This window comes from Anthonomus grandis, chromosome 1 (genome assembly GCF_022605725.1).
Source record: "Anthonomus grandis grandis chromosome 1, icAntGran1.3, whole genome shotgun sequence".
Classification (NCBI taxonomy): Eukaryota; Metazoa; Arthropoda; class Insecta; order Coleoptera; family Curculionidae; genus Anthonomus; species Anthonomus grandis.
Window position 1 is genome coordinate 28,556,898 of NC_065546.1, and position 14,469 is coordinate 28,571,366.

The 14,469-nt window shown below is 30.2% G+C and overlaps 1 protein-coding gene across 14 annotated transcripts in view; it reads right to left on the reverse strand.

Moving 5' to 3' along the window:
* The window catches only part of LOC126736627 (calcium/calmodulin-dependent protein kinase type II alpha chain), a 166,409-nt gene that overhangs the window by 99,167 nt on the left and 52,773 nt on the right, over positions 1–14,469 (reverse strand). For all 14 annotated transcript variants that reach the window (XM_050441184.1, XM_050441081.1, XM_050441098.1 and 11 more), the window contains exon 3: positions 1,872–1,931. In XM_050441184.1, coding sequence (XP_050297141.1) covers positions 1,872–1,931 — 60 coding nt within the window. The remainder of the gene's footprint in view (positions 1–1,871; positions 1,932–14,469) is intronic.

Genomic DNA, 14,469 nt, shown 5'->3' on the forward strand with positions numbered 1-14,469 from the left:
TTGATGGTTTACGTTTGTGATCGGTTTAATTACATACAAAAAGTGACATTTCAAAATTATTGGAAGCATACTAAAAACCTGAGATGCGGTAGAATGTCAAACTATTTTTACTGCTTGAACACTGGAAGATACAGAATATTTATGGTAACAATTTAGAGTAGTGGTTCTATAACTGCAATATATGAATTATATGTTGATACCTTTTAATCAGATGATTTTCAAAACTCTAATCTAGTTGAGTAGATGTAATCGAAAATGTAATTATCATAAAAGAATAAGTCCAATTAAAAATGTATATAAAGAAGTGGAAAATTATTGACAAAGCCATGTATTGGGAGTGGAACCTGTCGATTTTGTCACCCTAGCCTAGACTCTCTTTAAAGCGAATAAATCTTCGGATAGTAACTTATAGACTGATTCAGGTAACGAATGTTAAAATAAATATTCTGTTATCATTTTTCTACGTTGTTCGCCTTATGTCCTTAAAGGTCTGTATATAAAAACCCCATTTGAAAAACGAAAGGTCGGCGAGTTTAAATGCAAATATATGGAAATCCGAGCAGGGGGAAAATGCGTGGTTTTTCAGTTTTATGGTGTTTAATATAGCGTTACCACCCTCGTAAAACGTGATAATAAACACGGTGCGATCGCAACTTTTTTTAATAAGGCGTTTTTATTAAACAAAGGCTTTTACAGTTTAGCAAATGGCCATTTTTAGGTCACTATTTGTAGCATTTCAATTTACTAAACATTGCCAAGTCAAATATGAAAATATTAATGAAATTATCAAGAATAAACTCTACATTCGCCTTTACAATATTTGGAATGATATAACATTTGCGGAAAATGTTATATCATCACTGGAGAATGTGCTGCTAAATAAATTGATAGTATTAAAAACGTAGACCTGAAAATTATTATAGCACGCAAGTTCTTTAATGATGTAAAATAGCTAAATAGTTGATACTAATTAATTTAAATACAAACTAACTACTGATCATTGCTCTAAAATGGTTGAGTATGTTTTATATAAATTTGAAAATGGCATGCAAAATGAGAAAGTTCTTAATAGTCACTTTAGTATCTAATTCGAACCATAATTTCCCTTTTGTATTGATATTTACTTAAGAAGACACGCACGTCTTTATCGGATATTGATTAAATTAATTATTAAAACCTTTAGACCATTAAGAACTAACTCGTTAATAATGAAATGGACTAATAATAATAATTGTATAACTCACAACATCGATAACAATATAAAGAAATATAGAAAACGTTTTAAGGAATAATTATATTAAAAAAAATTAAATTAATACTGGAAAGAGCTATTACCTAAATGCTTGAGCACCTCTGGGTTGCTAACTATTTACAAATGAAACAAAATATAAGTTAAAATACATTCATATGCACTTCCAATGAATGATTTTATAAAGTTTTAAAAAGACCATCAAAATCTTCTATATACGTGAATATCAAGAGCAAATAATAAAGGTGATGATCGTCTTTCAATTTGCGTGTGATAATGATCAAGTATATGAATGAAGTTACAACAACAATAAAAGTATACTGCCAATTTATTCGTGTAAAGCGAGAGCTAAGAAGAGTTTTATATAGAGTATATGTTAAAAAGTGTACTGAAAAAATGCGAGTCATGGGTTTTACTGCATGAGGTGCCCTAAATTGTAAGTGTCAATCTTTGAAGTTTTTATAAAGAGATTTGCATAAGAAACACTAAACAAAGCACATGTTCATTTGGTCCTATCAAAAGATTGTCCTCAGTTTTGGGAACATCTCTTATAAGCAATATTTTACACAAATTTTGAGATCATTTTTCATTTGCGTCAAAACACCAACAAAGGTTGACTTACCTATATTTGGATGCTGTAATTTTCTGCAAATCCTAGCTTCCCTTTCTAATTTTTGAAAATCTAAAATAAAAAGAATAAATGTTGAAAAAAAATATACTTGTAAATATAAATTTGTAATATACAGGGGGCTGTTAAGATTTTAGTTATTGTCACATGACTATCAAAAAATTTATTTCTATTCTGATTTTATTGAAATTTGGTATTTGAGATTTATTTGGGAAACAATTATTAATTTTTTACAAATTTACGTTACAGGTTACGTGATTATCAAAACTTTTTTCCATTGGCTGATTTGTTTTAAATATGGTATTTGATGAATTTACGTTTATATATAAGGAAAATAATATTTAAAGTAATAGCATTCATAATATACAGGGTGTATAAAGGGTGAATTAAAATTATTTGTAAAGAAAATTACATAAATAGCAGTAATAATTTTAGTTTATGGGGTTCTTTTAAACAGAGGTTATTAAGTATAATAGGAATGTGAACGCGGTTCATCATTTATATTCATATTTAACCCATTTAGACAAAAAACATTATTGTTGCGTAAAAAAAGCAGTTTTTTTTTTCCTTTTTTTTTACACTTTTACTGATATCTCGGTTTTTATAGCTTTTATTCAATTCATTGCTGACGTCTTTTATTTGATAATATTTGCCTTTTATGATAAAAATAAAAAATTAAAAAAATCGACGTAAAATCCTTTTTGTTCTATCTGAATGCATAGACTCTTATGCGACCTAATATTCTTTCTTTATTTTAGGGACACCTATAAATCGTAAAAAAATTTCCCGTTAAGCTTTTTACTCCTTTTTGAATGGTCTTTTAGAAATTTTAAATTCGGAGCATATTTTGAAAAAATGCTTATTGTAGGTCCCGATTTTGTTCCTAAATCGAAAAATGCAAAGAAACAGGTTTTCCGTTCAAAGATTATAACCTTTTTTAAATAAACTCTGGAGTAGTACCCTTGATAATTCGATATTTATGTTTAATGGGTTTTTCCAATTTTCTTCGATTCTATGATAGGAAGAATTAAGTCGTTTTAACGTACAGATACCTCATAATATTCCCCATAACTTTATTTCGAGATAAAAAGTTGTTAGAGTTATAATAGACCACTTTTGATTTTGTCCAAAAAAAATTTTTTTTTGTGGAGATTATCAGTTTACAGTTTACGTTAAAATTTAAAAACGTTAAAAAAATAGTACCGTGTAAAAACAATTTTTTGTTTGTTTTTTCCACATTTTTAATATCTCGGCGTTTATAGCTTCTAGTCGATTTGTTAATGATTTCTTTTCGTCGTTATTCTTTTCCTCCAAATTCTTTTCTTATTTTGTTATAATTGCGTAGCAGTCCTATAGGTTGTAGAAAAGTTTGCTATTAAGCTTTTTTACTAGTTTTTAACCTTCCGGTACTAACGAGGACTTATGTGACATAAATACTAACGTCGGCCTCAAACTCCGCATATCTTTTTTTCAGTGAAAAATTATCAAAAATTGTGTATAACTATATTAGTCTTAGTGGAAACATATAAACACATCAATTATAAATATATTTAATCATTTTGAACGTAAATTATTGAAATCGAAAATCCCAGAAAATATTTAATAAAAAATAACAATTTTTAAATTGTAAGAATCACAGAATCGAAACATATTATTATCAAAAACAAAAACAGAACTTCTAACAAACTTTCAACATAAACAAAAGATGATTACAATTCAATAAACAAAAATAAAACTTTTAATCTAAACTCTGACTAAAATAATATCGCCAATCTTCGTCACTTTCACCAGCCATACAGTCACTACACATGTAGTTGGCATGTTCCAAACAAATAGGTTTGTTACAGTATGCACAGCTAAATCTCGTTGGTCTATTTTTCTTTCTATCATAATAAAAGCAGCGTCGTTTTATGTTTGCGGTTTCTGGTTTGGGTAACTCTTCCTGCAGTGGTAAATGTAAAATTTCTCTAAGGCGAAGTCTAATGGTACGTGGTATCCGATTATTAGTAGCTCTTCGTCGTATGTGTCCGTCTAGTAATTGCATACCAAGATTCTCCAGAAATATTCTTCGAGGTGTATCATCCATATATTTTGAATTGCTCTTGAAAATAACGAAGGAGTTTATTCCAGCTATATTAAGTTGCATAAAAAATATAACCATTGGCGAGCGACGAGTAGCTGTGGCACAATCATAGGCACATATCTTCGCATACATCTTGTCCACTGTATCAACCCCACCTTTAGTTTGATTGTAATCAACTATTATTTGTGGTTTTCCAGTTTCTTGGTCTATTTTGTCTTCATTATGGTGCATAGTTGACAACATAATCACATTTTTATTTTTATTGGGAATATACGATACTATGGTTGCTTTGTCTTGAAATGCAAACATGCTTGTCTGGTTGGGTCGTTTAGCAGGTTGGACAAATTCAAGTGGAAGTTCTCTTTTATTCTTTCTAATAGTACCAAGAATCGTGAGTTTATGATTTGTTGAAAGGGCGTTAGCAACAGCCATGCTGGTAAAGAAATTGTCCATGGTAATGTTTCTGCTGCTTTTTGAGATGGGGTGACAAAGACGGGAAAAGAGGGAAACATTATCAGTTTGAACTTTATAAGGTCCAATCGGTTGTTGCCCAACATAAATTTCCATGTTCGCAGTGTAAAACAATTTAAAAAAAAAAACGTCCACTAAAGAATATATTTTGATACCATATCGGTTAGGTTTATTGGGCATATATACTCGAAACCTGCATCTCCCTCGGAATGCCACCAACATTTCATCCACTCTTGTGAGCTCGGAAACACAAAAATATTTAGACAAATTAGAATTGAATGAATCAAAGATCTCCCGGATCGATGCTAATTTATCATATTTTTGTCTCTCTATTCTAGTATTTTTATTATCAAAACGAATATACTGCAACAAAAATCTGAATCTTTCCCGAGACATTGTCAAACGAAATATTTCCATGGATGTTCCATTTGTTCTAAATAAGTCGGAGGCATTTACCCGACTATTTTTTGACATCGAACATATATAAAGCAATCCTATAAGCGCTTTCAACTCAATAATATCTGTGGGCCTTGCTGATCGGTTGTTTGGATTTAAATTGCACATTCCAATGTAGATATTTGTATTATCAACAATGACTTGCAACATTTCATTTGTGAAAAATAGACTCCAGATCTCTGCGGCAAATTTTAACCCTTTACCCCAGGGAGAAACTTATACTGATAATATTTAGGGCGCTTGTGAATGAGAGAATTGCACCTGAGAATTTCCTGGATGCTTTCTCCACTTGGTCTGGCCATCTTTTCCAATGTAATATGCAGCTTTTTCGTGCGCCACTTCTTCCATTATTTCATCTGGAAGATCCAAGATGTTGTTTGGGTCATCAATATCTGGCTCATCATCCGTGTTATGATCTTGAGTCTCTTCATCATCATCCTGCAAACTCCGCATAAGAGCCTAACTCCAACACGAAGCACCCTACTCTGTTTACCACTTAACACTAAATTGGAGCCCCCAATCGCAACAGGTACTGAGCGGTACAGCCGCATACTGGGAATTCTTCAGAAAATACCGGCCAATTTTCGGCCATGCGGACTCGTAGTCCGAAAAAAATACAAAACTGGAAATTATGAAGGTTTTTCTACATACGTTAAATACGTAATTATTGCCGGCTTGCACAATGTTTTTTAGCTCTTGATTTTGCTATAATTAAAATATACAGTGCTTTTCTTTGAAGTCCCCCCCCCCCATTTATTTTTTGAACGGGTCAAAAAAAATTTTTGAAACTTGGCATAAGTAAATTGGTCTATAGATACTATTTTTCACTGTAAACTAGGTAGTTGTAAATTCCAAGATGGCGGCTGGGCGACATCTTGAGAAAAAATTTTAAATAGAAAGAGGGGTCATGTGGTATCTCATTTGAAAGGTCTCAATGAGTAATGTATAACCCTGAAATATTAGACCCATATCTTAACTCGTTTCAAAATGGCGGCCTAATAAAAAAGTATTTTTTTTTATTTTAACGTTTTACATTTTTATGATTTTTGAATAGGTAAAAATCAGTGTACGAAAATAAATGCGTCACTATTTTATTTTGACATAAAAACGACAGTTCTAAATGTCAAAATAACACATAAGCGCCATCTTGAATAAATGCATTAAATAGAAATCTTGTGTTACCTCATTTAAAAGGTTTTATTGAGTACTTTAAATATTTATTACAGAGTGAAATGTAACATACGAGGGCGGTTCAGTAAGTCTTTAGAAACCAAAAAGTTAATCTTTAAATCCAAAATTCAAAAATTATAAATTATTTGTATATTATTATTAAAAACGTTAATAAAATCGCAACAATGTATTTTTTCGGGTGTTACTTTTAGACAGGTCAAAACGGAGTCCACCGAGTCCATGTAATAAATATTAAAAGTACTCAATAAAACCTTTTAAATGAGGTAACACAAGATTTCTATTTAATGCATTTATTCAAGATGGCGCTGATGTGTTATTTTGACATTTAGAACTGTCGTTTTTATGTCAAAATAAAATAGTGACGCATTTATTTTCGTACACTGATTTTTACCTATTCAAAAATCATAAAAATGTAAAACCTTAAAATAAAAAAAAATACTTTTTTATTAGGCCGCCATTTTGAAAACGAGTTAAGATATGGGTCTAATATTTCAGGGTTATAAAGTACTCATTGGGACCTTTAAAATGAGGTACCACACGACCCCCCTTTCTATTTAAAATTTTTGCTCAAGATGTCGCCCAGCCGCCATCTTGGAATTTACAACTACCTAGTTTACAGTGAAAAATAGTATCTAAGACCAATTTACTTATGCCAAGTTTCAAAAATTTTTTTTGACCCGTTCAAAAAATAAATGGGGGGGGGGACTTCAAAGAAAAGCACTGTATATATATATATATTGGGGCAATTTTGGAACTTTTTGGAGGCTATTATTGTAAATTTATAGCATTTTTTATCGCTTTGTACCCCTTTTAATTACATATTTTGTGATTTACACACAAGAAAAATAAAACAACAACCTTATTGACACAAATAGCAGTGGCGTTCAGTATGTCCCCAGTAGTATTTTTTGGTTTTGTCTGGAACACTTTTTAGTTAGATGGGTTGATTGTGGACTCAATTTTAAATAATAAAGGCATAATATAATTAGATTTTACATTACATGAACAGGTGTTAAAAAATAGGCTTATTTATTTAAATTATTTGATATTTTATGTAATTTAATATATAATAAGTATAAATTAAAAAAAACATAATTTAAGATATTTAATTATTAATAGGTAAATAATAACAATGAGGTTTAATGTATATTAACATATAGTCAAAACAGTAAATATCTTTAAATTCATTATAGGGATTAGGAATATGAATTATATATATGTTTCTGCCTATAATTCCTATTTTCTAACTATTATCCTATTCTCTAAGTAGGGCCCAAACGACTACCTAACCCACTATTTAGCGCCAACCCAAGGTTCCAATCCCTTTTTACAATCCCAACTCTACATGTGCGCCAACCACACAGTCCCATGTGCATCCGCCTTGTATGCGCACACGGGTCTACCGCCCGTGTGCATATTTTATGATTATATAAATAAACAAATACTTAAAGTCCAGTGCAACGATATATTAGAATGGTCACCCGTCAAAACACCAGCATTCCACCTGCCAAACAATGTCATCCACCTTCTATTTACATTGTTTGGCAGGTGGAATGCTGGTGTTTTGACGGGTGACCGATTCTACGACGACGATTCTAATATATCATTGCACTGGACTTTACCTATAATGAGACAGGACAGAAAATTACGATAATCGTACTAGTACAGTAGCATACAATATTAGTTGACGTAAGTGACATTTGACAGTCTTTTTATTTATGAATAAATCCGTATTTACATATTTGATATTCCTCATTTGCGTATGGAAATTTGTCTTTATGACCTAAAGAAGTGATGTAAATCCTTCTAAGTTACAGAATTTTGTTACTTAAGGCTTTAAATTAAATTTAAATTAATAGCATATATAATGGTCAACGTGATGCCTAGTCTCAAATAAAGTGTAGTTAAGCCGGGTGTAATTGTGAATTATACGTAAGTAGAAAATCCTTTATAATTTTTAAAGTTTTACATTTTTTTACTTCATCCTCACCTGTTTATGAATAAAATATTCAAACTCAACATTCTATGTAAAAATTTTCAAAAAAAAATCGATTTTTAGACGTCTCTTTAACTTTACCGGAGCCTAGACGTGTTTTAAAATCAAGTAATAAATTACGACAATCTTCTGGTAAAATATCTTCTGATTAAACAAAGATGAGTAACAGAAGGCCTTTAAAGAAAAAAAATCCCTTGAGGAAAACAATTGCAGAGGAATGCGATCTCATCATCAGGTATCTTAGAGGATTTCTAGTAGATGTTGACTCCAAACAAAAAAATTCACCCGTATTAAATGTATATATCCAAAACGTGAGTAGCCTCCGATCCAAAATCGTGGAACGAATAGGATCTATATCATATTGTTTTTATGACATATTAATATTTGTTTTATCTATTTATAATATAAATAAAACTTCATTTCGCCATTAAACCAATTCTCCAATTAAACCAAAACTCGTTAGCGTTAATAAGAATCCTCTGTTAATAATCTTAGATAGAAAACTCCTATAAGAGCCAATAGAATGCTTTTAAACCGTCGCGTCGGTTGAAGGTTGCGCTCTCTGAATGTCGAGAAGTAACTAAACAAAAATGAAATTGTAACGTCATAACAGCGGGAAATTTAAAATTTGACTATGGCGCTAAATTTAAATTTTGGTCCACTACCGTGCAAATACCGTTAGAATTAGTGGGAAAGCGTAGTTCTTGCGGAAGGTATAGTAGGCAGATTGAAAAAAAGTTAAATTGAAACTTTTTGTCTCCATATCAAACAATCCTCACTTTTTCTATTTGCATATCATAATTTCTAAAAGACCTATACATTTCTTACTAAATACATAGGTCTGGCTTTCAGAAATTAAATAAAAACTATTTCCATATTATAAAAGGAGATTATAGCTAATCATTCACAAGGTATATAAGAAGTAAAAAACGAACTCCAATTGCCTGGAAGTGCTTAAAAATTTTCAGACATCCATTTTTTTATAGCAATAATATGGAAAATTAAAAAAAAAACATGATGTGTTCTGAAACAATAAAAAATGAAAAGGGGATAAAAAGTTCATTGCAAGTACCAACAAATTTCAAAAAAATATCCCAATGATACAAAAATACCAGAATGTCATGTGAAATAATTTAAAAAAATATGATCTGAAAATTCAATAATAATAATAAACTACCCCGCGATGCTTTCCGCCTTATGGAGTATCTAATTATATTTTTTATATTATTTATATTTTTTAATTTATAATATTTATTAAGAAACATTACTGGTGAAGAATTTTTTCATAAAAGTTTGTCCATAAGCTAAAGAAGCATTATGACATTTCTACAAAAATTCTTTAATACAAATGAGTAGACAGCTATTTTGACCTTATTTATTTCTTAATGTACAAAATGTAAAAAACAATTTTGATTTAGGGGGTTAATTTTTCATTATAAATTTCGACAGCATGCCAATGTCTCAAAAAAAATATAATATAATTTTCAAATCTTTTTAATTTTTAAAAAACTAAACATAAATTAAGCACCTTTCATCTTAAAAAAATAATTAAGTGTCTGAAAAGGGTTTTTAAATAATTGGGTAGATGCAGTCCGTCTGCTTCTCTCGGGTTAGCTTTCATCCTCTTAAATATCATTAAGGAAATTTAAAAACCCTCACGAGCTTTTAGCTTCATATTTTCTGTTTTATTTTTCTTTTAAAGCGAATAAGGCAGAGTGGGTCGTTTTTTTTCAGTGTTTGCTGAAATGCATTTTTTATTTCTCGATAATTTAATAAATAAATTTAAAGCAAAACATATTGTAGTATTGTCATTTCTCTTTTGATACTTGGAGAGAAACGGAGGCAGTTTTTGATAATGTCATACCCTCATCAACTGTGAGACTCTGTTAACAAAAAGATACTCCATAATGTTTTGTGTTCACGACCGTTTGAGTTGTCTGTATATTTGTCAAAAATAATAAATGTGTGGTCCCTAAAAAAACGATTACTTTTAATTCAACACCTCAAGTATATATGCTGGTTTGTATTTTTAATAATAAACCATTAAATGCACGTCAATATTGCTCCTTGAGTCCACGTTAAGAAGATGTTCATTTGTAATGATGTGAACACATTAATCTTCATAAATATGAGGTGGTCCGTTTTTCAAGCAATAAATAGTGACAGGGACAAGATCGCGATGCCCAAAGCGAGCGACCACTTTAAAAGAGTCGTTTCTGCGACAAAAACACTCGTCAGGCTTTTTACGATCTGCCCCGGGTTAAATATGGTCGGACGTCGTTCAATTGGATGGATATCGGATTGTTCCGTCTATGTCAGCGTTTGAATAAGCAGTACCAGTGGTAGTAGTATGGCCGCTGCTGGTATGTGCGCTATGGCTTTTCGATGCTAAAAAACTAGTCTCCGTTAACGGCGAAACGGGCTTATAATGGCGCAATAAAACTGTTTTCTTCATTTAGATTTTTTACTGTTGAATTAAATCAATAGAAAATAGCATTGACTAAGTATCAAATAGACACCAATTAATTATACAGTGACCGCCTAAAGTTCCGCATAAATTTGATAAAAATTAGAGACATAAAAATAAGAGTTTTCACAGTTTATAACACTTTATCCTTCATTTTATCTTAATTTGTAAATAGACGTACTTACTTGCTTTCTTGTTGGTTAAATGTAAATATTTCTGAAACAGTTGAGTTTTGAGATAAGGTGTGTTATACGAAACTTGCTTGGAATTTCGCTTCATAAATGCAATAAAAAATATAGCATTCCATTTAAAAAAATTACCGACGACGTCATATCTTTTTTTTTGTTCCACCCTGTATATAAAAATTTGTATGAAATAATGCGCAACTTAAAATAAAAATCGACGGGTCCGAGCGTTTTCTCCAAAAATCATGTCTCTAATTTTTATCGAATTTATGCGGAACTTTAGGCGGTCGCTGTATATTTGTTTATTTTTTGGCCTCATGATAATTTTGGTGAGACCGAGATACTATAAGAATTGCAATTCTTTTATCTGTTTAAAAGTTAAAATTGTTTTTTTTCTAACCTCCAAATAAATAGCGCGTGCCCCAGATGTCTCTTCCTTCATGTATTTTTAAAGAGCCAGCTCCACCGATATATTTGGATATCCATGCAATTTGTGCAAGAATAACATCTCTGACGCAATGATGTAGAAATTACAAAAAAGCACTTTATATTATCATAAAAATTTGACAGACACAAAACAATACTGCTGTTCCTCCTCAATAAAATTGAAAACATTTTTTTTTAAATAAACTTTGATAAGATACTCTTTAATGAAGTTGATATTCAACGTAAAATGTAGATCATGTATTTTAAAGAAAAAGGTTATGACATGGAAACGCCGCATGATCTATTGTTGATATCCTGTAAAGTACCTTTTATGAACTATTTATGTATTTTTTAACGTACTTCATTAAAGTAAAGGTATGTATGTACCTACCTAATAAGAATAATTTTTACGTAAATTTAATATTTTGTAGATTTCTTAATAGTACATGTTTTAAGATAGAAATTTTCAACATTTTGCATCATTTTATTGTACTAAACAAATATCAATTTTACATCACTTATTTTTTATCACATCAGATAATATATATATATATATATATATATTATATCATAATTACATTACAATATAATATCTTTATTAAACATACGCAAAATTAACCGGAAATGGAAATGGAAAATTAATGAAAATTTGGTTTAAATTCAGCCCTTAATACCTTTTTCAACATTGCATCAATTTTGATATTTTTTTTTGTCGAATTTTAGGCCGATTTATTGTCATTATTTTTTAATATCGAAGCTAAAAAAATTTCCAACGAATCTGTTATTATACAGGGGTTAATATAAAGCCAAAATTTTACTCTAAACCTTTAAAAAATGTGTAGAAAAAATTCACAACCGAATAATGATTTCTTTAACTGCATTTTTAAGCCCCATCTTTTCTTAAGAACTTGTTTTTTGATTCATTTAGATATCTGTATTCTTAAAGAAAAAGTGCTGGCTTTAAGGAAACAATGCAATAATGCTTTATTAGAATTTTTTTTTAATATGGATAACGGCAGTATTAAGATAGAATTAGATAGTATTGAGATAACAAGTGACACCACCAGAGTGTAAGCTTATGCTTAATTTAATGATAAACTGCTTGGGTTAAACTAAGTTCTCAAACTAATAATTTACTTTTTTCACAGTAAAAAAATATTATACTTAACTTAGTTGTCTCTTAGACCGACTCCACTGTTGTGTGGCCCAATGATATTGTTTATGATATACCTATTTAAAATTTTTATTTCTTTGAATCCAAGATGTATAGGACATTCCATTTAAAAATTTCTTTTTTCAGATCTGGATTATAAAGAACTGATCACTATTGATCACATAGAGCAGCAGCCGACAACAGAATATGCTGCTGGATTGAACGTTGAAAACTGCACCCAGGTCTTAAATAATACCATAGGATCCTAGACGGACAATGTGGCAAAATAGGGTAAGATTTTTTTTTTATTATTTTAAAAATTAATACTTCAAAATGTGATTTTTATTTCTAAATATTGGATTCCATTATAAATTATCCAGTTAAGCTTAATACGGAGCAAAATTGATGAAATGAAGTGGGGTAAAAGTAGGGAGTTATTTCTTGGTGATTTTATTAAATTTTTATTGACTTTTATACATTTACTATAACTTTCTGTAACACCCTCAATAAATTGTAGTTTCCAATATTTGTTCTTCATACAACAAAGTTCCTAATTAAATTAACTTATAAGTTTATAGATTATGGGATTTGGAAGAATTAATTAATAGAAAGAATATTTAATGTTTTAATAGGTATTCACAACAGTTTGTGTAACTTATAAATTTTTTGCTATAATCCTATAATATAGTAATATATTTTGTGTATATTTCTTGTTTAATTTCTAAAACCCAGACGAATTTGGCGCCATGATAAGATTTTCAATTACCCACTATTATGACGCCACAAATTCATTTTCACTTCTGGTTAATACTACTCCTCGACATTCAGAGGGCGTAACAGTCAATCGACGTTAGTGTTCTATTGGGTCTTATCGGAGTTTCCTAATTCTTATCTAAGAAGTATGAATCTATGATTCTCTAGAAGCTCAACATGTGCTAGAATTTTGAGATTTTACTTTGGTGCTTCCTCCTACGTTTGCAGTCCACAAGACTTTAAATAAAATATTTTTTAATCGAGAAATAAAATAGTAGCAACTAGCTGCAGGACGCACAAAATAGGAACGGTTGGAATACTAAGCATATTTATCAACAAAATATCCCTGTGTAGATGTTGCGCTCAATCCGAAGCAGCCAATATTTATTCTAGTGTATTCAATGTTCTAAGGCTTGGATCAAGAGTTATATATTCTATAATATAGGATATTATATCATATTATATATTTATATACTAACCTTACCTATACTGAATTGAATTACTGCTAAAAGTATACTTATTACATGGCGTTTTTTCTTTCTACAGAAATAGCATCAAAAGCATTTTGGGCAGGTAAATTGACCTGTTCAACCCTAACGGACGAATCTATAAATCGAGGCACAATCGATGCGTATATATTTATCAAATTTCAGTTAAAAGTTAGTAATTTTTTTTTACTTCAAATAAATAAAAACAATAACTCAAAGCTGAGTAAGATCATTATTGAGTAAATATTACTCAATATTTTACTCAAAGCCTATTGCAAGCCTAGGTAAAACAAGAGAGATAAGTACTCTTTGATCCTATCTTATTTGAGTTAAAATACTTCTTTTAGGATTCTCCTTTTTATTGTTACCAATTTATCACTGTAGAGTGAAAGTTTCACTCAATTGGGTGTGGAGAGAAAATAAGAAATTAATGAGTGAAATTTCACTCACTTTTTTTAACTGAGTATCAATTAATTTTAAGAATTCTCTATTTTTTAGATCTCTCTCCTTAGCCAAGGACTTCCATTAAAATCAACCGAATAAGTAGTTATGGATTTATTTGCAGCACATCACTTTCCTTTAATTTGCGTAATTTTGAAATTGGTTGCAAAAATTGAAAAAGTAGCCCAGTTTATTCTATGGTTATTATCAAATGTATGTGTAATTTTTGATTTTTGAAAACCATTTTGTCTTATGTAAAATTTATGTTTGCTAATTTGGACTTACGCTACGCCAATGCCTTAAACACACATCTAAACAAGAATGCGGTTTTTCAAAAACCAAAAAAAAGGAAAATAAAACAGCAATTTGTATGCTTCTGGGACAAATTAGCGACAAGCTAAAGAAATTCGTTTGAATCTTTTTCAGTCGCCGATCTCAAAGTGGAAAAAAGTGGAAGAAAAGCGTGTTGCAACGTAAAAGGT